This window comes from Podarcis pityusensis, assembly GCF_964106645.2.
Source record: "Podarcis pityusensis genome assembly, chromosome: 12".
Taxonomy (NCBI): domain Eukaryota; kingdom Metazoa; phylum Chordata; class Lepidosauria; order Squamata; family Lacertidae; genus Podarcis; species Podarcis pityusensis.
Genome location: NC_138037.1, coordinates 42,758,009 through 42,784,764, shown reverse-complemented (window position 1 = coordinate 42,784,764; position 26,756 = coordinate 42,758,009). Strand labels below are relative to the sequence as shown.

The 26,756-nt window shown below is 42.4% G+C and overlaps 1 protein-coding gene across 5 annotated transcripts in view; it reads left to right on the top strand.

Moving 5' to 3' along the window:
• Positions 1–26,756, top strand: part of NEK10 (NIMA related kinase 10) — a 115,697-nt gene that overhangs the window by 35,154 nt on the left and 53,787 nt on the right. For all 5 annotated transcript variants that reach the window (XR_013978025.1, XM_080974592.1, XM_080974594.1 and 2 more), the window contains exons 15-23: positions 1,684–1,761; positions 4,302–4,366; positions 6,427–6,529; positions 7,601–7,729; positions 8,370–8,507; positions 11,465–11,510; positions 13,291–13,412; positions 15,017–15,119; positions 25,285–25,360. Coding sequence is in view for 4 of the 5 variants with exons in the window: in XM_080974592.1 (XP_080830718.1) it covers positions 1,684–1,761; positions 4,302–4,366; positions 6,427–6,529; positions 7,601–7,729; positions 8,370–8,507; positions 11,465–11,510; positions 13,291–13,412; positions 15,017–15,119; positions 25,285–25,360 (860 nt within the window). In the remaining variant the exon portion in view is untranslated. The remainder of the gene's footprint in view (positions 1–1,683; positions 1,762–4,301; positions 4,367–6,426; positions 6,530–7,600; positions 7,730–8,369; positions 8,508–11,464; positions 11,511–13,290; positions 13,413–15,016; positions 15,120–25,284; positions 25,361–26,756) is intronic.

The following is a 26,756-nucleotide window of genomic DNA, read 5'->3' as shown; positions in this document are numbered from 1 at the left end:
AAATTTGAGAAGAGAGCAGAGAGTCTAAAAGAAACGGGGGGGGGGGGGGGTGTTACTGGAAGAAGGCAGGTCTTGCTATGATAAGAGCCAAGCTGAGAATGGAATAAGGTTGAAAAAATAAGACTAAAAAATATAGTTAGGATAAGCTTGATGTTACCAGCACCAAACAGGCAGGGCTGAAGAGTATTTTGTGGATTAGTAATAGCAGGAAAAGGAAATCCAGGAGGCAGAATTTGTGAACTGAAAATGGGGGAGGTCAGTTACACTCAATCCCAGTAAGACGGACAAATGCTATGAAGAATAAGCGCCCATCTGTCTTTCTCAGAGGCCTGTAACATGCAAGTGTGGTGTAGCGGTTAGAGTGTCAGACTAGGACGTGGGAGAACAGGGTTCAAATCCTTACTTGGCCATGAAGTTGACTGGGTGACTCTCAGCCAGGCACAGTCTCTCAGCCTAACCTACCTCACTGGGTTGCTGTGAGCATAAGATAGAGAGCGGGGAGAACCATTGGCGCTCCTTGAAGCAAAAAGGTAAAGGTAAAGGGACCCCTCACCATTAGGTCCAGTCGTGACCGACTCTTGGGTTGCGGTGCTCATCTCGCTTTATTGGCCGAAGGAGCCGGCGTACAGCTTCCAGGTCATGTGGCCAGCATGACCAAGCCGCTTCAGGCAAACCAGAGCAGCGCACAGAAACGCCGTTTACCTTCCCGCCAGAGCGGTACCTATTTATCTACTTGCACTTTGATGCGCTTTTGAACTGCTAGGTTGGCAGGAGCAGGGACCGAGCAACGGGAGCTCACCCCGTCACGGGGATTCAAACCGCCGACCTTCTGATTGGCAAGTCCTAGGCTCTGTGGTTTAACCCACAGCGCCACCCACGTCCCTTGAATCAAAGGCGAGATATAAATGTACAAATCAGTGGGTTCCCCCAGGGGGTACTCAAGGGCTCACAGTACTGGCACCTCTCTTTTTTGTTGTTAAAAAGTTGGCACTTACTGTAACAACTTCATGGTGAGTACTGGCACCTGTTTTTTCTAGAAAAAACACTGGTACAAATAAATATCGTAAAACAGTGGTTCCCAATTGGTGGTCCACAGACCCCAGGGGGTCCATAAAACCCACCCAGGAGGTCTGTGGCACCATTCACAAACAAGAACCACCACACAGATATTGAAATTTTCAAAGGTAGGGAGTTCATGATTTGGCCTTTGAAAAGTCCACAGTACAGTCATACCTCGGGTTGAATATGCTTCGAGTTGAGCGCGTTCGAGTTGCGCTGCGCGGCAACCCGGAAGTAACGGAGTGCTTTACTTCCAGGTTTCGCTGCTTGCGCATGTGCAGACGCTCAAAATGACATCACACGCATGTGCAGAAGCGCTGAAAAGTGACGCGTGCGTGTGCAGATGTGCCGTTGCTAGTTACGTTTACCTCTAGATGCGAATGGGGCTCCGGAACGGATCCCGTTCGTATCTAGAGGTACCACTGTACTTAGCTAATTGGGAACCACTGCTGTAAAGTACAATGTCTTCCTCGACTGAGGACCTGCAGACTTGATTTCTACTGAATAGTTTGAGAGGTTCCTTCACAAGAACTTAACATTTGCCTTTAATTTCACAATGTGTAAGTTATGGTTTAACATTTGACTGTTCTTTGAATGTATATTCTTCAATGTGTGCTTTCTCAGGAAAATGGCGTCTACACAATAGCAAAGCTGATTTTACCTAATAAACAAAGGAATGTAGTGAAAGCGAATTTATTACAGGTAATCTTTTTTCCTTTATTTCCAACTTTCTTTGCAAACCTCTGAGCACTTAAAGAGAGACATGGTGGTTGATTGTGTATTTCTTTAAGGTAACTTCTGTATTAAGCAACTATCTTACTTTTAAAAGACATCTGAAGGCAGCCGTGTTTAGGGAAGTTTTTAATGTTTAATGCTGTATTGTGTTTTTAATATTCACTTGGGAGCAGCCTAGAGTGGCTGGGAAAACCCAGCCAGATGGGCGGGGTATAAATAATAAAATAATAATAATAATAATAATAATAATAATAATAATAATAATTAAATGCAATTAGATACTCCTGCATAACAGAATACATTATACAGTATACATCATACTTTAAAAACGCCATATGACACGCACACATATATATGCTCTGATACAGAATAATATAAGACACTGTACATCAGAATTTTTCTACCTTTTTCCCTCTAAAACTCCCTACCAAGGTGTAACCAAATTCTGCAATGGGAATGCATTTGGGACAGATTTGCTTGCCATGACGCTCCATGTTGGGCACAAAGATTCCTACATTGCAGGGGGTTGGACTAGATGACCCTCGTGGTCCCTTCCAACTCTGCAATTCTATGATTCTATGTACAACCATTAAGACTTCTAAAACTGTTTGGCATTTTGAGGAGCAAACTGGTCAGACGAAAGGGGTGGTGGTGGGGAGAACCATGGGGCTGTGCCATGGGGAGGTAGGTGGAATGTAAGATCCATGGAAAGCAGGGTGGCATGGGCTGGATGGACACAGAGGAATGGTGGGAGGCACCAGCTGGGAAACCAGCAAGGGAAGAAGGCTCAGATCCCAGGGAGTGGTGGTGGGGAGAACGATGAGTAGTCAGAGGGAGAAGAGGGTGAAGACTGGGAGGAGGAGGTGTCTGAAGCTGAAAAGGTAACAGGGTTTAGTGGCAGAGAACCATTCAGAACTAGAGGCAGAAGCAGAGGCTGGAGAGGAACAGGGCAAAGAGGCAGGCTGCTGAAGAAGATGTCTCCCCCTCCTGCTTCAACAAGCTCCCCTTCCCCTCTCTCCCGGGACCAGAAGAGTTAGACGGATCTAACGTATAAGAGAACAAGAAGAACCCACGTTCAAAGAAGATTGGAAAATGTTTACTGAGTATATGGAGGGAAATTGTGTACACTTGAAAACGTTGGCAGCATTAAGATAAATTCAACAGTGTAAATAGGTTTTGATGGAAGCAATACAGTGGTACCTTGGTTGTCGAACGCCTTAGTTGTTGAACAAATGGGCTCCCAAATGTCGCAAACCCGGAAGTCAGTGTTCTGGTTTGCGAATGTTTTTGGGAAGCCGAATGTCCGACGCGGCTTCTGCGGCTTCCGATTGGGTGCAGGAAGCTCCTGCAGCCAATCGGAAGCCGCACCTTGGTTTTCAAACCGTTCCGGGAGTCGAATGGATTAAATTTGAAAACCAAGGTACCACTGTGATGGAATACTGAATTGTTTAGTTTATATAAAATATGCAGGGATTTATGCTATGTAAAATGAACCATGGAAAGAGAAGAAGGGAAGTCATTGATATTTTAAGGTTGTATAAATGAATATTCTAAATTGTTATATATATGTGTGTGTGTGTGTGTGTATGTATGTATGAGAGAGAGTTATGAAGAGGAAGGAGCAGAAACTGTTGGCGGAGTCTCCAATTGCTTGCGAAGGACCCAGGGAAGAAGGAGATTTAGGTAGCCTTGGGAAGGCAGGGCCCTTCACTCCCCACAACTGCCTCATAGGGGCAAGACCTACTGAGAAGAGTTACCGTGTTCATTAGGCCTGGCTCCCCTGGGCAGGCCTTTCTTCTTCTAATTAAGAGTTAACTTCATTTACTCTGTGTGATTTGTTTGCTGGCTGGCTGCTTGACACGGGGAGAGGCAAGGAGCTATTTATGACATTGAAGCCCCTTCTGCTTATCCACATGCTAGATTTTGCAACTGGTTGTTTAATGGCATGACAGCATGCGTATATGGTCCCAATCGTTTTGAAAAATGCATTACCATGTAATGCAGAAAATAAATGAAATATATGAAAATGTATGAGGCATCACTGTAGTCTCAAATTCTGCGCTTTTCTTTATGAAGTGAGTCACCTAAATAATTTGTCACTGAGGCAAGGTCCTGAATCTATGTCTCCAGTAAGCTGGTTTGATCATTCTGACATTTTTATGGGATTAGCCATTTTTGTACTGCTTGCTTTAAACATGGATTTAAAATGCCAATAGAGGTCTGGGAGTGCCAACAAATTCATATTGGTAGCAGAGCAGCAATAGTTCTTAATGTTGATACAATAAATTGAAACGAAGATGGATGTCTTTTTAATTTCCAGCATAATTTTTTTTCCCTTCTTCTATTACTTCAGAAAGATACCAGGCTTTTAGGCCACATTCTTTGGCTACAAGCAGTTGCTTATTTAGTAGTCTACAGGCATGGACTTCTCAGGCAAAAGCAGCCAAATGTGGTCACTAATGCTTCTGCATAGAATTACCTTAATGTATGCATTTCCCTCTCTCCAGTGCTATGCCTTCAGAGCCCTGCGATTCCTTTTCAGTATGGAAAGGAACAGACATCTCTTCAAAAGGTATGCAAATTTAATATTAGAAGAGATTACGCTCTCAAAATGTTCACTTGAGTTACAACAAAAAGCCTGCAGGTTAATGCTTAGCATTAGGCTTAAGTCTTAGTTAGATTTACTGTTTTGTAGCTGGGGGAACCGAAAATGAGATGGATGACATTGTTTTCCATAGATGTCTCTGCAAAGAAAATGTAACTGTGTTTTAGGTCCAGTTCAAAAGCTCAGCTGCCACATGGAGATCTCTAGAAACATTTCTGGCACCTCCACGTTGGGGGCAGTAACATTTCATTGATCTGCTCATTTATATTTTTTAAAGGATTTGTATTTCAGACATTGCCAAATGTCACTGAAGCAGTTAGAAACTGATTTACGGTAGAATAAGTACAGCGAGAGGGACTTAGAAGTGTGTCTGGGAGCTGTAAATGTGAGGTGTTGAAGAACTTTGCTTCAGGATAAGAACAGAAATCGGGCTCAGGAGGCCCCATTAGCTAAAGTGGTGCTTCAGGTTAAGAACAGTTTCAGGTTAAGAACGGACCTCTGGAACGAATTAAGTACTTAACCTGAGGTACCACTGTAATATCATCATTAAAAGGGAGGAGTTAAGAATGCACTGGAATTAAATGGCACATCCTGGGCTGTAGCTGACAGAGGATGACTGTCTAGGGTGGACAAGAAGCCTGGAGAGATTATTAACCAGAGCATTAATAGGCTGGAATAATAATAGAAGGCTGGAAAGCCTCTCTCTGTTCTTCCCATGGATATGCACATAGGGACAGATTTGCCCATTTTTCTAAACTATTGATTATATACTGCTTAGACTTCATTGTACAGTTTCATGATTAAGCCCCTTTGTGGGAAGAAACACTGATTGTACCGGAACAGCGTCCGGGTCTTGACTCACGAGTTGATGTTGCTTCTACCAAATACACAAGTGACTCTGAAGAAAATGACTACTGTAATTTATTTGTTTGCCTGTTTATGCTCCTTATCACGGAGCAGTTGCCCTTGGTGATATATTTTTGTCTGACAAGAAGATAACATGCCTGTTGTTCTGGGACCTGATCAAGGAAATTCCTATTTATTTTTTGAGTGAAGTGTACCTCCAATTTCAACTGAGGAGAAAAACAGCTCAGTCATCAGTTTGGAAACATTGCAGTCGAATAATGCATTAAAAATTGTGCGCTCTTTCTCTCTTTCTCTTTCTTACATTTAATATTGGCTCAAGATAGAGAACCTTCATGTGATCAGATGTTGAGCAGATATTTCAGATGTTTTGGGTTCAGCATGGACTTATAGCACATTTCCATCAGCCTTCTGCATTAGTGTCATAACATGATTCATATAACTTTTTTTGGAGGGGAAGCATAAATGAAATTAGGGATAGCAGCTTTCCTGTTTAAAAACATGTATTTTCTTTTCCATCATTTTCAGTGTTTCTAAAACTAAATGCAAGGCCATCTTTGTAGTGAGGTCAAATTAATTAGCAGAATGTCATGCTCATTGACTGTATTTCTACTCTGAATAAACAACCCTTGAAAAGACTCTTGTGGGGTTCAAAGGCTGGCTGTTCTGAAGCTACTGTCTGAGCCAATAAAGTAGACAATCTGTTCTGTTTCTTGTGTTAATGACATGGCTACAACTCTTTAATATTAAATTTATACTGGCAGAATATAACTGTATTATATAAGAGCTACAGGATTTTTTAAATGTTAAATGGTATTTGGTTTGAAGATAGGGGATCTGACCAGTCCAGGGGTGTCCAACCAGTCACTCCTTCAGCTGTTGCTGTTGGGGCTACAGCTCCCATCTTCCATTGCCACTGGCCATGCTGACTGGGCCTGGTGGGAGTTGGGAACCAAAAACATTTGGAGAGTCATATGTCAACCACCCTTTCTTTATCTCCCTAAAATCCATGTGGTCCTTATTAACACAATTTTGTCCCAAGAAAACCAGTCAAGCAATAAGAATTATTATTCAGCGAAGTGAAATTAGACATTTCTCCCGCAATGTAATTGGGTGTGAACTTTATGCGGCATTCTATAAATAAATAGTTTTGCGTTTTGTAGACTCTTCCCTACACACTTGTTTGAGAGCTTCATTGACATTGGGCATTATGTTCGGGAGATAAGTGCTTATGAAGAGCTGGTATCGAAGCTAAATGCATTACTGGTAAGTAGTAAATGTTTGCTTACTTCCTTAGTCACACTAACACACTGCTAAAAAAATTAAGTTTACCCTATCTTAAAAATATTGTTAATGAACAGATCTTGCAAAAAATAAAAAATAAAGTTTCTTAAACATGTGGGCTTAGGCATCTCTCCAATCGAAGCAGGTGGCAGGCTATGGGATAAAGGAGGCTAACCCCCAATACAGGGGCAGAATCTGCCCCCAACCCAATATTCATGATCCTCTAGGACCCCACCAAATTTAGCGAAAGCAAAAATATTGAGGTGGGCAGAGCCCAGTAGCCTGATCATCATTTCAACCATTTGATGAGCAGAGATGGGGTGATAACCCTCAACAGTGGCGTAACGTTGTTTGCTGGTGCCCAGGGCAAGCACATGTGTGCACACCGGATGGGAGGGGGGTGCTAGCCTAGCCTTTGCTGCTGTAGTAACCCCATCCCCACCAGAGCAAAGTGGGGCCACACTGAGCCACTTGCCCACCTTGCAGAAGGGAGCCTGGCTGGCCAATGTCACCTTTGGTGGGCGGAGAGGAACACCAGGCTGGCCACACTGGGGGTGCCTGGTTTGTGTCCCCTCAAAAATTGTGCGCCTGGGGCCACACATACCCTTGTGCTCCCCACGATATGCCCCTGGCCCTCCATCCTCAGCTGATTTGCATGGGAGGAGTGCTTTGTGTCTATTTGTGTGCCTGCCATTGTGCGTGTTGTGTGTCAACTGCCCATATGAGACTGTGGTGGCCGCACCCATCACTAGGATGTGTTGCCTGGAGGGGTGGATATAACCCTTTGGCAAAAAAGGCTTGGTCACTCCTGCCCTAGGACAAACGACAAACCGCATCGCCAGCTTTTATCCATGTTCTCTTGCCGTCCGAGCCTGACACATCAGCACAATAGCCCCAAAAGGGTTCTTGGTTTCTGCGAAAGAATCAGATGACCAGTGAGGGAGAAGGTGATCTCTAAAGCATATAAAGCCCATGTTGTTAGCCCGAACCAATGTCCTATTGGCGAAAGATTGCATAAATCAAAACAAGTCTTTTAACTCATTTCATGACTAGGAGGATGAAGTGAAGCAAATTGCGGAAAACATTGAAGACATTAATCAGAACAAAGCACCTACGAAATACATTGGCAATTATGCAATATTGGACCATCTTGGCAGTGGAGCCTTTGGAAGTGTTTACAAGGTAAATAGGCTTTGGGATATGTATCAGATCTTGCCATGCATTTATATACTTATATATACCCTTGCCTGTGATGTTATTGCAAATTTGTTTCACTCTTTTCCCAACTGTAAAGGTGGACCACATGCTAGTTTACACAGAGCCTTGGTCTGCTGGCCCCACTGTTTCTCTGGACCAGGCTGTCCCATGATCTCCCTCCAGTTTATTCAAATGCAAAATGGTGCTTAGAAGGGCTATCTTTCAGCACTTGCCCCCCTCCTCAAATCTTCAGTGTGTGTCTAGTGATACCAGTGCTATTATATGGGATTCCTGTAAAGATTACTGACATAATATAGGTCAAGTACTTTAAATAACTTGCAATGCATTATATGAATACAAAATAGTATTTGTTCTACCGTGATGTAGTGCATCTGAGTAGGCTTTAGATCCCCAATTTCTGCATAGATCTGTTACTATTTTCTTTCATATACTCAAATGTCACATTTTGATTGCCCTATGGAGGCTTCAGTGAATTTCAAGCTGGTTATTAGATGCTTAAAAAAAAGGATGTTTCTTAAATTAGACACAGTACAGTTAGTTTTGATGAACAAATAGTGCTTGTTTTAATCTTGTTCCTTATCTGTTGTTCTTAACCCCCACATAGGTTAGGAAACGCAGTGGTCAGAACCTTCTAGCGATGAAAGAAATTAATCTACATAATCCAGCATTTGGAAAGGACAAAAAGGACAGAGACAGCAGTGTGAAGAACATTGTCTCTGAATTAACTATAATAAAAGAGCAGGTGAGTCGAAACATACCAGGAATAAGTTTCATCGAAATTAGTGGAATTCTCTTCCAAACAGTGGTATGGTATTTAGGTTTTTGGATGCCAACCGGAAAGTAACTTGCTTGCACTGATGATACTTTGTTTTGTTTTTAAGTACCTTCACACCTGTAATAATAATGCTTTTAAATATCATACTGAATACATTGCTGTGATATGTGCTATTTGTACTTGTGTTAAATACAAAAATAAAACATCATCAGTGGCAACCATTTCTGTGAAGGTTTTCTACACCAGTTGAATTGAATGAGCATTTGTAGTTGGTTAGCCAATCCAGAGGAAGCTGGAAGAAGTGGGATTTATATGCTCAGTCGCCATCTTAAATACCATTGATTTTTAATGGATTTTAAGCATGTCTGACTTTCAGCTCTACCAGTTTGTTATTGAGGTTACTTCCTCATTCATTTCTGTGGAGGTCGCAGTCCTCATGAATGGCAAAGATGCCCACGTGGAGGAGATAACCTTTCCATTGAATAAAATGGGGAAACCCGTTCTCACGTAAACATTAGAGAGCGATGCATCTGCATCAGGGTGAATGCACGTTAAGATCCAACAGAGAAAATGTGCTCAGAGAATTCAAATGCTCAGTGTGAGCATATGCAAGACCATGCATTTCCTGACCCCAGTTGCCAGCCCAACAACTGAAATTTTACACTGTGACTTGAGGAGTAAAAAAAAAAAGTATCAAACCTCAACAAGAAAATGCACCGACAGCAATTTGTTTTTTGGGTTAGAACACCTTATGAAGTTTGAAACTCAATCAGAACTAGCCTGCAAGTAACATGACTTTTATTTCAATGCATATTTTGAAATAGAATTGCTATTTCAACGTATTTTCCAGTTGAAACGTTTTACTTGTTTGTTCTTTGGACTGTGTGTAAAGAGTTGTAGCCTAATGGAACCACGAAAGTGAAAATGTTGCTCTATTACCTACGCAGTATATATATATTTTTAAAAAAAACATGTCATGCTGCAACACTTGGCAGTTGCCAGGTAATGACAGGGTGCCAATACCGCTTTGTTTTTCAGGTTCCTATTTTCCCTGCTTTAGGGAACAGAAATATTTTCCAGTTACATTTGCTTTCCCCCACATAACCTCTAGCTGTAATGAGCAAGGGGCAAATTTCAGCAGGAAAACAGGATATGGGAGAGTGTTACAAATTATTCCGCACCTGAATTGTGGACCTGGTCGGAATAGCTGCTCCCCACAGCTGCTTTTGGTTTGTAAAGAAAGAGCACAGAATCCCAACACACTATTAAAGTAATGGGATGTGGGTGGTGCTGTGGTCTAAACCACTGAGCCTCTTGGGCTTGCCGATCAGAAGGTTGGCAGTTCGAATCCCCGCAACGGGGTGAGCTCCCATTGCTCTGTCCCAGCTCCTGCCAACCTAGCAGTTCGAAAGCACGCCAGTGCAAGTAGATAAATAGGTATCGCTGTGGCGGGAAGGTAAATGGTGTTTCCGTGTGCTCTGGTTTCTGTCACAGTGTCTCGTTGTGCCAGAAGCGGTTATGTCATGCTGGCCCCCTGACCCGGAAAGCTGTCTGTCGACAAACACTTGACTCCCTCGGCCTGAAAGCGAGATGAGCCCATAGTCACCTTTGACTGGACTTAATCATCCAGGGGTTCTTTACCTTTGCCTATTAAAGCAATATCTAGTTTAACCCCTAAATATCATAGCACATACATGAAGAAGGACCATTATTAAGCTAGCTATCATGAAGTCTTGCTATACATCCATTAAGCTGGATTCTCATGGATTTCACGTGCTTAGAGTTGCATTATGAGAACCAGTTTCTTATATCCTTTTTCCTGCCGAAATATATGAAGATGCATCTAAGACATAGTGTGAAAGTGACTGTATGTGTGTGGTGATGCTCACATAAGGAATTTGTGTGCCCTTTTCATGTTGCACTGGGCAAACTCTATTGGTATTTGCAGCTTTACCCTTCCCTCTTCTCCCTCTTGCAGACCCCACAAATCCAGATGGTCCCGCAACCGCCCAGAGTCAATTGTGGGTGTGTGGGTGTTTGAGTGGAGTGGGGTGGGAAGAGCAGAATGTGAGGTCCCCTTGTGCACTGAATGGAAGTCTATTTCACTCTCACACAGAGACCATGGAACATTGCTTGCTGTGCTCACCTTTTCTTTACAGTGGTACCTCGGGTTAAGTACTTAATTCGTTCCAGAGGTCCGTTCTTAACCTGAAACTGTTCTTAACCTGAAGCACCACTTTAGCTAATGGAGCCTCCTGCTGCTGCCACGCCGCTGGAGCACGATTTCTGTTCTCATCCTGAAGCAAAGTTCTTAACCCGAGGTACTATTTCTGGGTTAGCGGAGTCTAACCTGAAGTGTATGTAACCTGAAGCGTATGTAACCCGAGGTACCACTGTATTTCTCTTTCTTGAAATAGAACAACCCTTACATAGGAGACAATGAAATATTTGAGGGGACTGCACCCCCCCCCAAGTTGATGGGCGTTGCCATTGCACCATGTCATGTGATTGATTATGTGGGGCGGTGCTTACCTGGGCCTGCCCAATATTGTATTCAAGTTGGCCCCTCGAGTTACCCATATTATTTTTTTAAAGCATTCTGCAAAGTAGGCCATAAAGAGACCAAATACCGATAAAAGGAGAGAGAAAACCTTACTAAAGAGAATTGAGCAATTTTGGGGACTACAGTATTTCCGTACGCAGTATAGAGAAGACAGACGTTATGGTTATCTCTTACTGATTCTGGCCACAATATCTTAAATAAAGAAGTGATTCCTGCACAGTGTCAAAGGTCAAGATACTGTGCTGGTGTTCACAGTCTTAAAACTTATTTGCCATAACTGCCACCAAGAGGAACATTCTGAAGATATGATACAAATGGATGTTCCATCTAACCTTAACTGTATACATTATTTTTATTGTAGCTTTATCATCCTAATGTCGTACGATATTACAGAACCTTCTTAGAAAGTAAGTATGCACTTTCAGGGCTACATTCCATAACAAGTATATTGTTATAATAAGATTAAAGGGGAAAAAAGATAACTACAAAAAGAAAATGATCTATATATTTTCTGTTGTCGTCAGGAAGCTTATATTCCAGCTGCAGCCCCCACATTAGGAGACCTGGGAAAAATTGATTTGATTTCAGGTGCAGTCCTATACCTACTTACCTGGGAGTAGGGCTTTTTTTCAGCGAGAACTCACCGAACTCAGTTCCCGTACCTCTCAGGTGGGCGCCATTGCCATTATAAGAGAACAAGGGAGGCATTTGTGGTGAGCTCCAGCACCTCTTTTCCTAGAAAATTAGCACTGCCTGGGAGTAAGCCACATTTAACCCAGTAAATCTTACTTCCGAGTAGACATGTATAAGATTGTGCTTTAGTCAGGATTCAAATAGAAGGCAAGAGACTTGAAGCATCAGTATATAGGTGGGATTATGTCAGGTCTGGAAATAAAAATCTGCATTGTATCCCACTAACACCTGTTCAGAGTAATTGAATGGACCCAAGTTAGTCATGTCATTTAATTTTAATGCATCTACTCTGACTAGGAGTGATGTTGGATACAATCCTCTATTTTTCCTGCATGCTTTCCTTTAGAGGTTGTTGAGGATTTTGGCCTAGGTGAATAAGATGCAGATAAATGTTTGCAAGGATGGAGACGTACACTGTAGGCAGTGTGTTCCTTGTGCTAGAGGCCAGATGCCATTGATGTTCCAGGTGGCTCATAACTCTCAACCGATCTCTGTGGCTGGAGTCCTGGGTGGCTTCCACTTGGACCTTGTTGACCACCATGAGTATAACCAGGACTTTTTAAAAGGGTATACAGTAATGGCACCTCTTTTTATTGTTGTTAAGAAGTGCGGCACTTACTGTAACAACTTCATGGTGAGTACAGGCACCTAGTTGTCTAGAAAAAAAGCACTGAGTATAAGCCAGACAAAGACTAGCCCAACTTATAGTGTTGTGGATGCTTTAGATTTGCTAGTTATTTATGTTAGCCCAGTAATGGAAAACAAGTGAAGTCCCAACTAAAGAAGAATGGCAACTTAAACCGATGGAATATGCACAGCTTGCGGACTTAACATATAGAATAAGAGAACAAGAAGAACCTACGTTTAAAGAAGATTGGAAAATGTTTATTGAATAAATGGGGGGGAAATTGTGTACACTTGAAAACGTTGGCAGCATTAAGATAAATTCAACAGTGTAAATAAGTTTTGGTGGATGTAATAAAGGAATACTGAATGGTTTGGTTTATGTAAAATATGCAGGGATTTATGATATGCACAATGAACCATGGAAAGAGAAGAAGGGAAATCATTGATATTTTAAGGGTGTTTAAATGAGTATTCTAAATTCAGATTTGGGTGCTTCATAGGGGGCCGTAGAGAGGGGGGCAGGATGAGAGGAATGGTAAATCTCTCTTGCACAGGTGGGGCACCACAGCTGAATGCCACGCAGTGTTTTGTACTGGTAGTCCCGTTTTAGGGATTTTTGAGAAGGCACCATTGTAAGGGTTTAACCATTTAATCATTTTCCTCTGGTGGTACAGATCCCTCTGCTGCTACATTCCTGCCAGAGTAGTGGTAAGCCACTTAGTCTGCCTATACAGGAATCATTGGTCAGACTGGATTCCAAAATGCTCAGGAGGTATACCTGGATAATGCCTCCTGGCCAATCACTGGGCACATAAATGAAATGTTCCCCCTTGTTTTGCTGCTTCTATTTCATTTTGTTGCTTGTAGGTGACAGGCTGTACATAGTCATGGAGCTCATAGAAGGAGCACCGCTGGGAGAACATTTTCATTCTCTGAAGGAGAAGCAGCAACAGTTTACGGAAGACAGACTATGGCACATATTCATTCAAGTAAGGACCTGCGCGTATCTTCGTTGCTTTTCTTTGTTTTTCTGCTTCTAGGATAGTCATTCATCGCTGCTTATCAGTCAGGGATCTGTCCTTTTGCACTTTGCAAAGTGTGTACACGATGCCTGCGCTATGCAGTTGATGATATATTGCACTCAAGGTGGGATAAAGTAAGTGTCACTGGTGCTGAAGCATATTACAACGGAGCTTCTTAGATGAGGCGGTGCAGAGAATGTAAGATTCTGGTGATCGTCAGCAGAAGTGAAAATGACAAAGCTTCCTGTACACACCACCCCTTCCCTTTTCTGAAAAATGCACAGGAATACAGGACTCCACCAGAAGCAATGCCATCTCTGTCCCAGCCCATCTCCCAGATACAAAACTAAGAGGGCTGTGCATGGGAACCCAGCAATCTGACTTATGTCATTGGTCCATTAGCTCAATATTGTCTGTGTTGCCTGTTGCAACGGGCGTGACGGCTCTTTTTCCCCTGGCACCGTTGGGCCCGTCCACTCACTTAAATATAGTGCACCCACCTCACAGAACACCACTTCCACGAATTCCCTCAAACTACCTCAGGTTATCTTGTGGGGGACTTGCGTGAGGGAAAACTTAGTAATTTGGAGTTTCGGGCAGGATTTGTTCAAATAAACAATAATGATTTTATTTAACAAGGAAGTTTATGACATGAGTGGATAAAACTTAGGATACTTCAGTTTACAATGTTATTTGACTTCAAGGTTTTCTCAGTTGTTTCACACTTAATACTTTGGTTCTTAACTTAATACTTTGGTTCTTAACAAGGTGGTGCTTTCTGTCAGTTACATACCCCTTAGACAACCCTACTCCTGAGGTACTCCAAGTAATAGACCCAAGGTTTGGGAGTCTTCTCCTACTTAGAAGAATCTCTCCCCTCCAGACTGGAATGAGACCTAAGTAGACTGTCTCTTTACAGCTTCTACTTCTCCTGTCTCAACCTCAGCCTCCCAGTTAATTCTTGGCCTAATTACTCATACAGGACACCACACACTGTCCTTCACACTAAGCTCAGAGACTCTTTTCTCTAGCTTGTGATATTTTCCTCAGAGTGGATGTTTCTACCCAGAACCAACTCTCACTCCCTATCTTCCTACCCATCCTCCCAACCTCAGTCCCAACCTACGCCAACACTTCCTCCAAAACTCACTAACTGTCTCTCCAAATCATCTCCTTTTCAACCCCCCCTCAGAACCTCGGCCAATCAGAGGCTGCCGTACATTAACCCTTTTCTGGCATGGGGAAAAGAAAAAGAAAATACTTGGGGACCCAACCTGCCCCAGCAAAAACAAACTTTTCCGTAACACCTGTCAGTGAAGCTCTGGGCTTTCAGGCAGCCCAATCTGAAAATGCATGGGGTTGAACCTGAGGCCTTGCACAGCTTTACTGTTGAGCTACAGCCCCTCCCTTATAGCAAATGGCTTTCTTAAATGGTTTTGTGCTCCAAAGTTTAGTTGTGACTCTTCCTGTAAGACGCTTGCTCCTCACGTTCCCAGGTTCTAAGCTACCCCTTGTTTATTGCTGGTGAATATGGCTTTGCATTTGCGCTAAGACTTTTCTTTGTTGTAAAGCTGTGTTTAGCTCTTCGGTATTTGCACAAAGAGAAGAGAATTGTCCATCGAGACCTCACTCCAAACAATATCATGCTGGGAGATAAGGATAAAGTAACCATCAGTAAGTTCTAGTTTTGTAACCTTGGACTGTTTAAGTAGAAAGTGATTTCGTTCCATTGACAATTGCAGTAAATTAATTCAGAATAAATGAAATCACCAAACCATTTCTAATGCATATCTACAAGCGAAACCTTTTCTTTCCAGACAATACTATACTGTTTGTATCTTTCCTGTGTATGGGGAAACTAATACATTTCTTCTGAGTTATTGCTTTATTATTTAAATCTTTCTGTTGTTCATAGTTCTCAGGCTTGCTTCTGTTCTGTTTTTACACTCTTGTGGTTTCCTTCTAGTCCAGGTGCTTCATTTTGGTTTTCTAAAAAAGGGAACACATAAGCACAACTATTTGCCACAGCACATTTTTGTTTTTCAAATTAGTATGCTGGCCTTTCTCCAAAAACTTCAGGGTGACAATTGCTCTGCTTGGATGATCAAATTCTGGCTTAATAAGCCAGGATACGCACAGAGTTATTGTCTCTGTATTCTGCTTTTACTTTGCACAACTAGTAAAACAAACCAGGAAGCTGTAGTTTACTTTGGCTTTCTATTTTGTGAGAACTGGGAACTATGGGTAGACTTTCTAACTAGACAGGATTTGGATGCCAACATTAAACCATGCAACCAAGAATCATGGTTAAGGGTTTTCAGTCATGTTGGAATTTGGATTCCAAATCCTGGCTTGTTGGGAAGCCATTAAACATAGTTTTCAGTTCACATGTAAGGAGAAGCTGTGGTTAACTATGTTCCCTCGGGGCTTTCCTCGATCGTGCGGAGGTAGGAACAAAGTAGGAACAAGGAGTCTTCATGCCAAATTTATACATATTCTGGTTTCTTAGTCCTTGATGCCATTGCCTGAACATGGGCAGGATTCACAATCCAGTAATGATATCAGCTCAAAGATATACACCTTATTTAAATGTTATGTACACCCACTGATGCATAGTTTTGGTGGTTAGAGGCACACCCAGTGCCTTGCTCCCCTTCCAAACATAAGGAGAATATAATTCAAATGGGCTCAATGTCATTGCAACTTCATTTGATGTAGAATATACTTTCAAAGAGCCAACTGTCCAACGTTTATCCAGACTGAGGCCAGATTTGTGTTGAATGTATTTGCTACTTGGCGAACAGTTGTCAAAGTGGGAATGGAATAAGTGGATGGTGGGCAGTTGGGGGTGATATTGACCCATTATTGAATTTGTTTCAATATCTGTTTGACATATCCTTCAATGGCACACAACTGAGCCCATATTCATTCAGTCTGGAGTGGATACTGTTGAGATGAAAGTACCCCTTGTGGTGTGTGTGTGTGTGTGTGTGTGTGAGAGAGAGAGAGAGAGAGAGAGAGAGAGAGAGAGACAGAATCTCAGTATTTAATTAGGCAGAAGGAAGGAGAGAGAGGTAATCTTCACTGTTGTTGCAGGTTAGGAATTTAATAATTCTTCATTCAATTAATTTGTTGCTTGGAGTAGGGCATGTGTCTCTGAAAGTTGGTAGCATGATTTAGGTTAGTGTGCTGTAATAATGATATCTTAGATGAAGAACAAATAAGCACTGTGGGTTTGGGGGGGGAGGCATTAGCTTTGTTTCCTTTGGGGCAAACGAGCTTTCTTAATGTTTCCATTTCTCATTTAGGCTTCATGAATAATTAAATAGTGTGATTATGAGCTTCTGAGCCTGTGTTTAAGTCACTGCGCACTTACAGCCAACCTCCCCGCCCCCCCCCCCGCAACAAACCTCGAAAAGACAAGGCTTTATCACATTAATAGCTAAATAACCATCAACTGTAATTGAACCATTTTGGGAATGGTTGTCTTGTCTTCTGCATCTTTGGAAGATGTAGAGCAGCATAAAACCCAGTAGGCTGGATTAGGAAGAATTAAGTGTGCTGTGAGCATAGCAAATCATGTGGCGCTTTGAGATGCCAATAAACATGTCACATCTCTTCCATGAAGGTTGTGAAATTGCGAGCTCTTGATTAGCCCTTTAAGCCAGAGGTGAGGAATCTCTACTCCTCTATATGCTGTTTGACTACAGCTCCCATCATTCCTGACCATTGGCCATGCTGACTGGGGCTCATGGGAGATGGAGTACAGCAACATCTGCAGGGTGGAAGGCACCTCATCCTTGTACTAAACGGTGCACTCCTTTATTTGCCTGTGCACAGCCACAAGAACACTAGAAGAGCCTGCTGGATCCAGCCAATAGCCCATCCAGTCTAGCATTTTGTTCTCACAATGGCTGCAACCAGATGTGTGTGGGAAACCAGCAAGCAGGATTTGAGCATAACAGCACCCTCCCCATCTGTGGTTTCCAGCAATTGAGCAACATCTCCATCATGACTGACAGATATTTTATATGTATACGCACTGCCTTAGATGCAATTTGCAATATTTGAAGAGATGACCCAATGCCATTTTCTATATGTGATATGTGTTAGCAGTTCCCCTGTGCAGTAGTACACTTGTGCTAACAGGTAGGGTTGGAGCATAGGGACAAGGTGATATCTTTATTTCATTTTTCTTGAACTTGCCTTCCAAGGACCTCAGGGCTGTGTACATGGTTCCCCTTCCCTTCCTTTTATCCACACAAGAATAACCCAGTGTGGTACTTTAGGCTGAGAAACAACTGGCTGGAATGGTCAATCATTTGTTGTTGTTTAGTCGTTTAGTCGTGTCCGACTCTTCATGACCCCATGGACCAGAGCACGCCAGGCACTCCTGTCTTCCACCGCCTCCCGCAGTTTGGTCAGGCTCATGTTTGTAGCTTCGAGAACACTGTCCAAGCATCTTGTCCTCTGTCGTCCCCTTCTCCTTGTCCCCTCCATCTTTCCCAACATCAGGGTATTTTCCAGGGAGTCTTCTCTTCTCACGAGGTGGCCAAAGTATTCGAGCCTCTACTTCACAATCTGTCCTTCCAGTGAGCACTCAGGGCTGATTTCCTTCAGAGTGGATACGTTTGATCTTCTTGCAGTCCATGGGACTCTCAAGAGTCTCCTCCAGCACCATAATTCAAAAGCATCAATTCTTCGGCGATCAGCCTTCTTGATGGTCCAGCTCTCACTTCCATACATCACTACTGGGAAAACCATGGCTTTAACTATACGGACCTTTGTTGGCAAGGTGATGTCTCTGCTTTTTTTTTTTTTTTTGGGTCAATCATATCTCAGCTCAATAAGCCCACATTTAAACAAGCCCATACACAGAGCCCCTTCGCTTCTCCCTCTGTGGTATAAGAAACCAATCCAGGAAGTCTCTAATCATAATGATGTCCCATTTTGCCTGAATGTTACCAGCTTTGGAACAAACTAGGATATCAAACCATGGTTTTGAAGTTGGCTTAATATCCTGACTTGTTCCGAAGCTTGTAATAATAGTTTCTAAGTTCAGATTAAACTCTCCTACACTGGTAAAGTGTACCTGATCCCATAATTTGTGCAGTGACTGACTTGAACCACAGCCTAACATTCTGTTAAATATCTGGTTTATAATTATGATACTGCTGCTGATTTTAAAAGTAAAAAACCCCTGTCGTTAGATGTGTGTATCATTAATGTGTTTTGCACTTTTTTTGTTATTTTATGTTTCGGTTGAATGTATACTTATAGTAAGGTTTTGAATATATATTTATAATAAGGTTCCCTGAGGCTTTGTGGGGGAATGTTACAAAGCAGGGTTAAAATCTAGATAAAGATAAAATACATAAAGCATTATGAATTTCATTTATTAGTGCTTTTTATGAAAAGCAATCTCAAAGCGGCTTGCAGCACAATACAAGAATTAAAACCAATACGAAACTGAAACAAAATAGAAGCTAAACACATTCATATACCTAAAAAGCAGTCTAACATATCCTACCCATTGAGGGAGCCACAATATCTAAAACTCACCAAGTTAAAGTCCAAAAACCTGACTGAAAAGAGAGGCCATTGCCTTGTGCCTAAAAGCAGCTGTCCTGACATTATGGAGATTAACATTTAAATCAGGGCAAGCCAACAGCTGATACCAAACCCTTGTCTACTCATAAGTAAGTCCCATTGCATTCAATGGGGCTTACTCCCAAGTAAACAGGGCTTGCAGTCTTCATTACTCTGCCACCTCTCTTTTATTCCTGTGATTCTGGTGATGAAAGGGAAAGAAAAAACACATCATATGAAACGTGAACACTGTATCAAAAGGATGGACTTAGTAAAAATGGAACCTGGCTATTTGCTTTAGGCTAAATTTCCCAGCCTTGACCTCTCCAGATGTTTTGGACTAAAACCATCCCTGAACATTGGCCATACCATCTAGGGCTGATAGGAATTGTAGTCCAGAAAAGCTGGATGGCTTCAGATTGTGGAAGGCAGGTTTATGCTTCCATTTGCTTATTTGTATTGTAGAGTAACTTCCACAACTTTTATTCTGTTTTAAACATTTTGCAGTCTCTCGTTCTTCCAGGATTTTCCTAGTATCATCTTCATGTTAGTGCAGGGATTCTGTTCATCCTTATATAATATATCTTCTTTTTAAGTAATGTATATATAATTGGCTGGCATCTCTCCAGTTCCCGAAAGGAAAGGAAAGAGGACTGCTCATTAGTAGATTTGCTCCCAAAGGTAACGCTTTAATAGTGCTCTTCCACAGCTGATTGATGTAAAGGAGAGCGCCAGATTCCTTATTGTGCATTTCAGAGGCAACGTGTGCTGGTGTCCAGATATAAATTATACAGGATGGAACGCTGTAAGTTTTAATTTATTTGGCTGAACGGAACCAAGTGACATGGAAGCATGCAGCACGAGCAAAATAAAATAGCTGTATTGTCACGTTGCTCAAAGTGCAGGCATGACTCTTGTCTTCTGCTCAGCCATATACACCTGTGTACATGCAGCCTTCACAAACCTGGTGCCCTCTCCAGATGTTTTGAGCTACAATCAGCCCCTGAAAACAAAGCTGTGGCCTGATGGGGCTGATGATGAGGCTTACAATCTAAAATATCTGGAGATCGTTGTGTTGGCCAAGCCTGGTCTGCTGTAACAGATGAGAACATTATAGCTAGTGCTCTGCCAAAATCCATCCTCTGGTTTCTCAGATGTTTTCTTCGCCTGCTGAAGAGGCTTCCATTTTTCTACCTTATTTTCAGGAAAATAAATTAAGAATTTAGGTTTGGGATCTCATTTATGATGATTTAAAAAGGATGTTTAAAATCTCATTCCCCCCAAAACCAGAATCATTCCTATTGGGTATTGTGGGAAATGAGATTCCAAAAGATTTAAAGAAAGTATTCATGTACGCCACCAGCAAGAGTTGTCATTGCACAGAATTGGAAAAGGGAGTGTTTACTGACCAAAATAGATTGGTTGACCAAATTAATGGAGTACGCGGAGATGGACAAGTTGACTGGGCAGATAAGAGATCAAACAAAACAAACATTTAAAAAAGATTGGAACATATTCAAATAATATTTGAAAGGCTATCATAGGGAAATTGCAATTTTGACTGGTTTAGAATAACTTCTGTAAGAAAAAATACTAAAATATGGTGGGAAAACAGGAAAACAAACTCCTAGACATGTTAAGAGAGGCACTCAACTAAGTCAAACTGAGGACCCAAGTAAGAATGGGAGGGAAGTCGAGTATAAAAGGAATACGAATGAATTGAGCGATTTAGCACAAATATTTGTTTTTGTTTTCTTTATTATTATTTAGAAATACATGTTTAGCCATAGGAGAACTGAGATGTTATAATGTGATTCTATGAATGTCAATTAAAAGAAACCAATAAAGATGATTTGCAAAAAAGAAGAAATTAGGTTGGCATGGGACTTTGAGCTTCGCTTACCACCCCCACCCCGCCCTCAGTATATGTTTTTCCTGTAGTCTGCAATCTCCCTGACTGCCTGTGCTTTCTGATCTGGAAAAGCCCCATGGGAGGAATTACTTCCTGATACCGTACTCTGGACTTAGATGAAAGTGCAGCCGTCTGCAAAGGTTCCAGAGTACAAGTCCTGGTGAGATGACTTGTAGAATGAAAGGACGGACATTCACAAATGCCCCTTGGCAATCTCAAAAGCAAGGCAAGCGCATCAGAAACCTTGAACCAGAATTTCCCCTCCTTTTCAATAATTTTCAAATGCAGTCTTTTCTCCTCATTACTTGATGCAGTATTGTGCGCAATACTAATTCTAACACTATACAGATGTTATTGGCGTTCCATCCTATGGTCCTCAGTGTTATTATATCACTTCAGATTGTATTTGTGGACAGAGTAACAGAGTAGTCATGCCTTGCACAAGGAGGCGTTTTACTGTTTGTGCAGTTTTTACCTCCTAGAATAGTAGTTTTAAGTATGAGACAGGCTGCATTAAAACAGGCAGCCACTGCATGGTGCTCTTGCATTATGTTTAGTAACCCATCTTCTCGCTCATTCAACCTTTTCCAGTAGACGATTAGAATAGCTTTTGCAAGGTGCCGAAAACAGCCCTTGGAAAACGTTAGCATGGAATGAAATGGAGAGAAGGCAAGGCAGTGGAGTTACTCCAGCCTTGTCTTATTTGGTGCTATGCTACTACTGTAAACTTGCAAGACACCTTTATTTTTATTTTATTTTTTTACAAAGCTTGTATTAGAGCAGAAGAATGTGTGTGGATTTTCAAGGGAGCATTAAAGGTAAAGGGACCCCTGACCATTAGGTCCAGTCGTGACCGACTCTGGGGTTGCGGCGCTCATCTTGCTTTATTGGGAGACGGCGTACAGCTTCCGGGTCATGTGGCCAGCATGACTAAGCCGCTTCTGGTGAACCAGAGCAGCGCACAGAAAAGCCGTTTACCTTCCCGCCGGAGCGGTACCTATTTATCTACTTGCGCTTTGATGTGCTTTTGAACTGCTAGGTTGGCAGGAGCAGGGACTGAGCAATGGGAGCTCACCCCGTCATGGGGATTCAAACCACCGACCTTCTGATCAGCAAGTCCTAGGCTCTGTGTTTTAACCCGCAGCACCAAAACCTCTTAAAACATTACCTCTAGCTGAACTGATCTAAACATCTAAAACTGGCATCACATCCATCTAAAGCCTAAATTGGATGCAGGTGACAAAAGCTTTTCTCGAGTCAGGATAGTATTCCCAGTGGTTGTATAAAGAATGTGGGAAACAGCTACTTGAACAAAGTGACCTGCTTTCATGGAGGTACAGTTGGCTCCATCTCACACCTGTTTTCTTTATTTCTTTTTACAGTGTTTAATACTGAATGCCAGAGCTATTTCAATCTGGGTTTTGTTGTTGTTGTTTTGTAAACAGCCTGAAGTACTACTGGTAGTAGCTATGGTATTACAATTGCATATTAATTGGGGAAATAACAGGGCAAGAGGCATCATCACAAAAAAACACAAATTTTAGCATTTCAGCTATGATGCAAGGTGAAGCAGTAGCTTTTGACAACAGATTCAAGGGCTGATGCGATTTTCTTGTGTCCAGTATCCATTTCTCTGTCTAAAATAAAAAATAAAAATAAAAATAAATAAATAAATAAAAATAGCTAAGCTTGTCATTTTTCACTTTTCAGAACCGAATAAGCCTGGCATGGAGCATGACCTTTTAGAAGTTTGGCATTTGGATTAACTAATAGGTCATTGCTCTATAGGTTGAAGTAAATGGAAGAATCATTTGATGGTTTGGACACCAGCAGGAAACCAAATTTCCAATTCTGTCCCATTCTTTGTCTCTCCCCCCCCCCCCCCGCTTTGGGCAAATTAGGGTTTGCCGTGTCGTTCTGAGCCTTCTATTTGTAAAATACATATAAACACATATCATAGTATTTCCCTTTCCCCATAGCCTGTTTGCTCAGAAGTCAGTTCCACTGTCTCCCTCCATGGGACTCACTTCCTCGCTTCCAAAAGGTGTGCATAGGCTTGCAGGCTTAGAGAGGTAAATACTGTATATTTGTGAGAGGGAGGGGGTTGAACATGGAAGTATTATGTCAACTTATATCTTAGCATGCGGAACTTCACAGAGCATTGTTCAGGAGGTCAAACAAAATCAGTGAAATTTTGAACTCAGTGGTTCAAATCGATGCAGTTTTGAAAGGTTCAATCTGCCATCTTGATTCAAAATGGCATCCAGTGGCATCCAAACATAGATGAAAACTTGTTTCTTGATGTCAGGAACCACCACGATATCTTACGGTTATAATATCTTAAGAGCTGTCCAAATTGTTGTTGGCACTCCTCAGTCTCGAGAGACAATGGAGTTCACCTCTGGAGGTGAGGTCAAATTGCTGTGGAATGACAATTCCAGATGTGGCTGCTGTGTGATTTTTTTCCTCCTCCTGTGTTGGCAGCTGAAGTGATCTCTCCAGGGAACAAGCCTGGGCAGTGTGTATGGAGGTCCTGGACTGCCCAGACAACAAGACCACACTCTCTACTGTATATATGGAGACAGATATATGGTTTATTTACACATATATACAACCTGAGTCTGGGACGCGGGTGGCGCTGTGGGTAAAACCTCAGCGCCTAGGACTTGCCGATTGCATGGTCGGCGGTTCGAATCCCCGCGGCGGGGTGAGCTCCCGTCATTTGGTCCCAGCTCCTGCCCACCTAGCAGTTCGAAAGCACCCTTAAGTGCAAGTAGATAAATAGGTACCGCTTTATAGCGGGAAGGTAAACGGCGTTTCCGTGTGCTGCTCTGGTGCCGGTTCGCCGGAGCAGCAGCGTCACGCTGGCCACGTGACCCGGAAGTGTCTGTGGACAGCGCTGGCTCCCGGCCTCTAGAGTGAGATGAGCGCACAACCCTAGAGTCTGTCAAGACTGGCCCGTACGGGCAGGGGTACCTTTACCTTTTACCTTTACCTTTACAACCTGAGTCTATAATGAAGGGGCTCCCAGCATCAACTCCCCCAATGGGTCTTGTTTCTCCCATAGATGCAGCCTTGGGTTCAAACAGACATCAAGCATCATGCTCTGCTTCTATGGCTTTTCCACTTGTTTCCTTTAGCAGCCTGCAACCTTTTCTGCTTTAAGTCACATCGCAGCCAATGCTAAAACTCTAAACTGTGCCTTTCCTTCTTCTCACTATTTAAAAGAGGGAGGAGGTGCTCCACCCATTTCCAATCTGACACATCCTCCCCTCTTTTTCGTTTCCTTAATGGTCCACCACCTTTCCCTTCGTTCTCTTAATGGTTCCTCACCCCAGGCAATGACCTCATGAGGAAGCTAGCCTGAGGTGATGAACCATTCAAATATAAGCTAGCCTGGCTTATATTTTAACCCTTGCTGGATCCAGGGGTTCAGGAGGCTTGATTAAATTCCAACACTTACTGGGTCCGGGAATTTAGAGGAGTCTGGCACCCGCAAACTCATACTTTGCCCTGAGGCAAGAGTTGAAACATAAGCGTCCACTGACAATTAACATATTTTTAAGTGACCTTTTCAAAAGTTGCACCCTAGGATTGGGCTTCAGGGAATTGCTTCTTTTCAGCTGCTGCCAAGAACAGTAGCTGGAAAAAACCACTTAGATTAAATTCAAAAGTTGCTTAAGTAAGTGTGCCTATAGCTGGCATGTTGTTGAGCTTGGCATCTGTTCAGTTCTAATCTTCATAAATGGATTTTGATATCTATTTAAACTGTGTTTCATTTCCAGGCTGGTGGCATAAGAGCATTAGAACAAACAAATTCTATAAGCATTATATATTGGTATTGAGCCATCTACTGCCTAAAAACTGGCCCGCTTTGCACATCAGAGGAATCTGGGAGGAATCAAGCCACAGTGCTGGCTACATATGAACCAGCTCTTGTGGTTTCTTTGGAGAGAAGCCAAACTGTGAATGCTGAGTCATACATAAATGCTAAGTCAGCACTGTAGATTTTTTTCTTCCAGCTTGGGAAAAGAAAGGGTGGTGTGTGTGAGTGTGTGTGTGTGTAATTTGAGCAGTGTGCACTGGCATTCTCGCTCATTCACAGTAAATCATGAATGGCCTTCCCATGACATGCGAACCAGGCCACTCTATATCATTCATAAAGAGCAAAGATAAGAGTAGAAGATGAGCAAATATTATTGCGTGTTGCCTGATAATGCATAAATGAGATGGTGGGGATAATATATAAAAAATGAGTGAACTTTTATTGCTCCAGCTATAATCAATAGTTGAACCTGTTGAAGGAAAATAAATTTGCTTTGTTTATTTTATTTCCAGCTGACTTTGGTCTTGCAAAGCAGAAACAGGAAAACAGCAAGCTTACCTCCATTGTTGGGACGATTCTCTACTCCTGGTAAGAAAAAAAAGCCTTTTAGGTCTGCAAATTTGCTGCTAAAATAGAGAATTAGTGACCCCAAATATAATGTAGCCCTTATATAGGGGGCCACTGTTTGATTCAGACAGTTAATTTTCCTAGGATATGTTTGGATTCTTTATTCTTTTTCAGTAAAGCATATCATGACACGCCATCTCATTTTAAAGTGCACGGAATTAAATATATCTAAATTCATGTGAAAACAGGCCAGTCTCAACATGCTATCACACTTCATTTTTTTTTGCTAATTAACTACAGTATCTACTGTAACAGTAATTAGAACCTTCAATTCTCTGAGGCATAACCTTCTTCTAATTCCCACTTTCCTTGTAGCTCTATTCAAGTTGCCCAGTTATGTACAGTCTAATGCACAGTATTGTCTTGCTTTTCCTAATCCCAGAAGTTGGTTTTCCACACTTGGGAACTTTCACAGACTAGTTATATAAGCTTGTTCCAAAGAATGTGTCAGTTTGCTGTAGCAGTAGACATCTTAACTGTGAGAAATACTTGAATTATTGTTGGCGACGGACCCACTGGGAATATGTGTGGAAATGTGGTCATCTATATAGGCTGTTGCTGTGCAAGTGTTCACCTCAGATTGGCTCCCTTGGCTCCCAGTTGCTTTACTATATTTCTTAGAAGCCTCTCTCTGTTGACTCTTCGCTTCTTTCAGTCCTATCAGTTGGCTTTCTCGTGGTCATGATAGTGAGGTGCTCACTAAATGGTGGGAACATGCATGCCAGTATGTCTTACAGAGGAATGCTTTACATAACAGCGGGCCCCCCCCCACATTCTGGCTAATTAAAAAGATGAAAGAGACATTCTTAATCTGACATTTGTTGTTCTCTCAGGGGTCCGGCCCCCGACGATGCCCTTTACCTTTCCCTCAGCTATATACAGACCAGGGATCTTAGCCATATATCTCAGCCTTGGCCCAGTATGCCTGAAGGAGCGTCTCCACCCTCTTTGTTCATCCTAGACACTGAGGTCCAGCTCTGAGGGCCTTCTGGCAGTTCCCTCCCTGCGAGAAGTGAGGTTACAGGGAACCAGGCAGAGGGCCTTCTCGGTAGTGGCACCCGGCCTGTGGAACACCCTCCCATCAGATGTCAAGGAGATAAACATCTATCTGACTTTTAGAAGAAACCTGAAGGCAGCTACAGAGAGGTTTTTAATGTTTGAGGGTCTTTATGTTTTAATATTTTGTTGGAAGCCACATGCAGGTGGCGCTGTGGTCTAAACCACAGAGCCTAGGGCTTGCCGATCGGAAGGTCAGCGCTTCGAATCCCCGCGATGGCGTGAGCTCCCGTTGCTTGGTCCCAGCTCCTGCCAACCTAGCAGTTCGAAAGCACGTCAAAGTGCCACTAGATAAATAGGT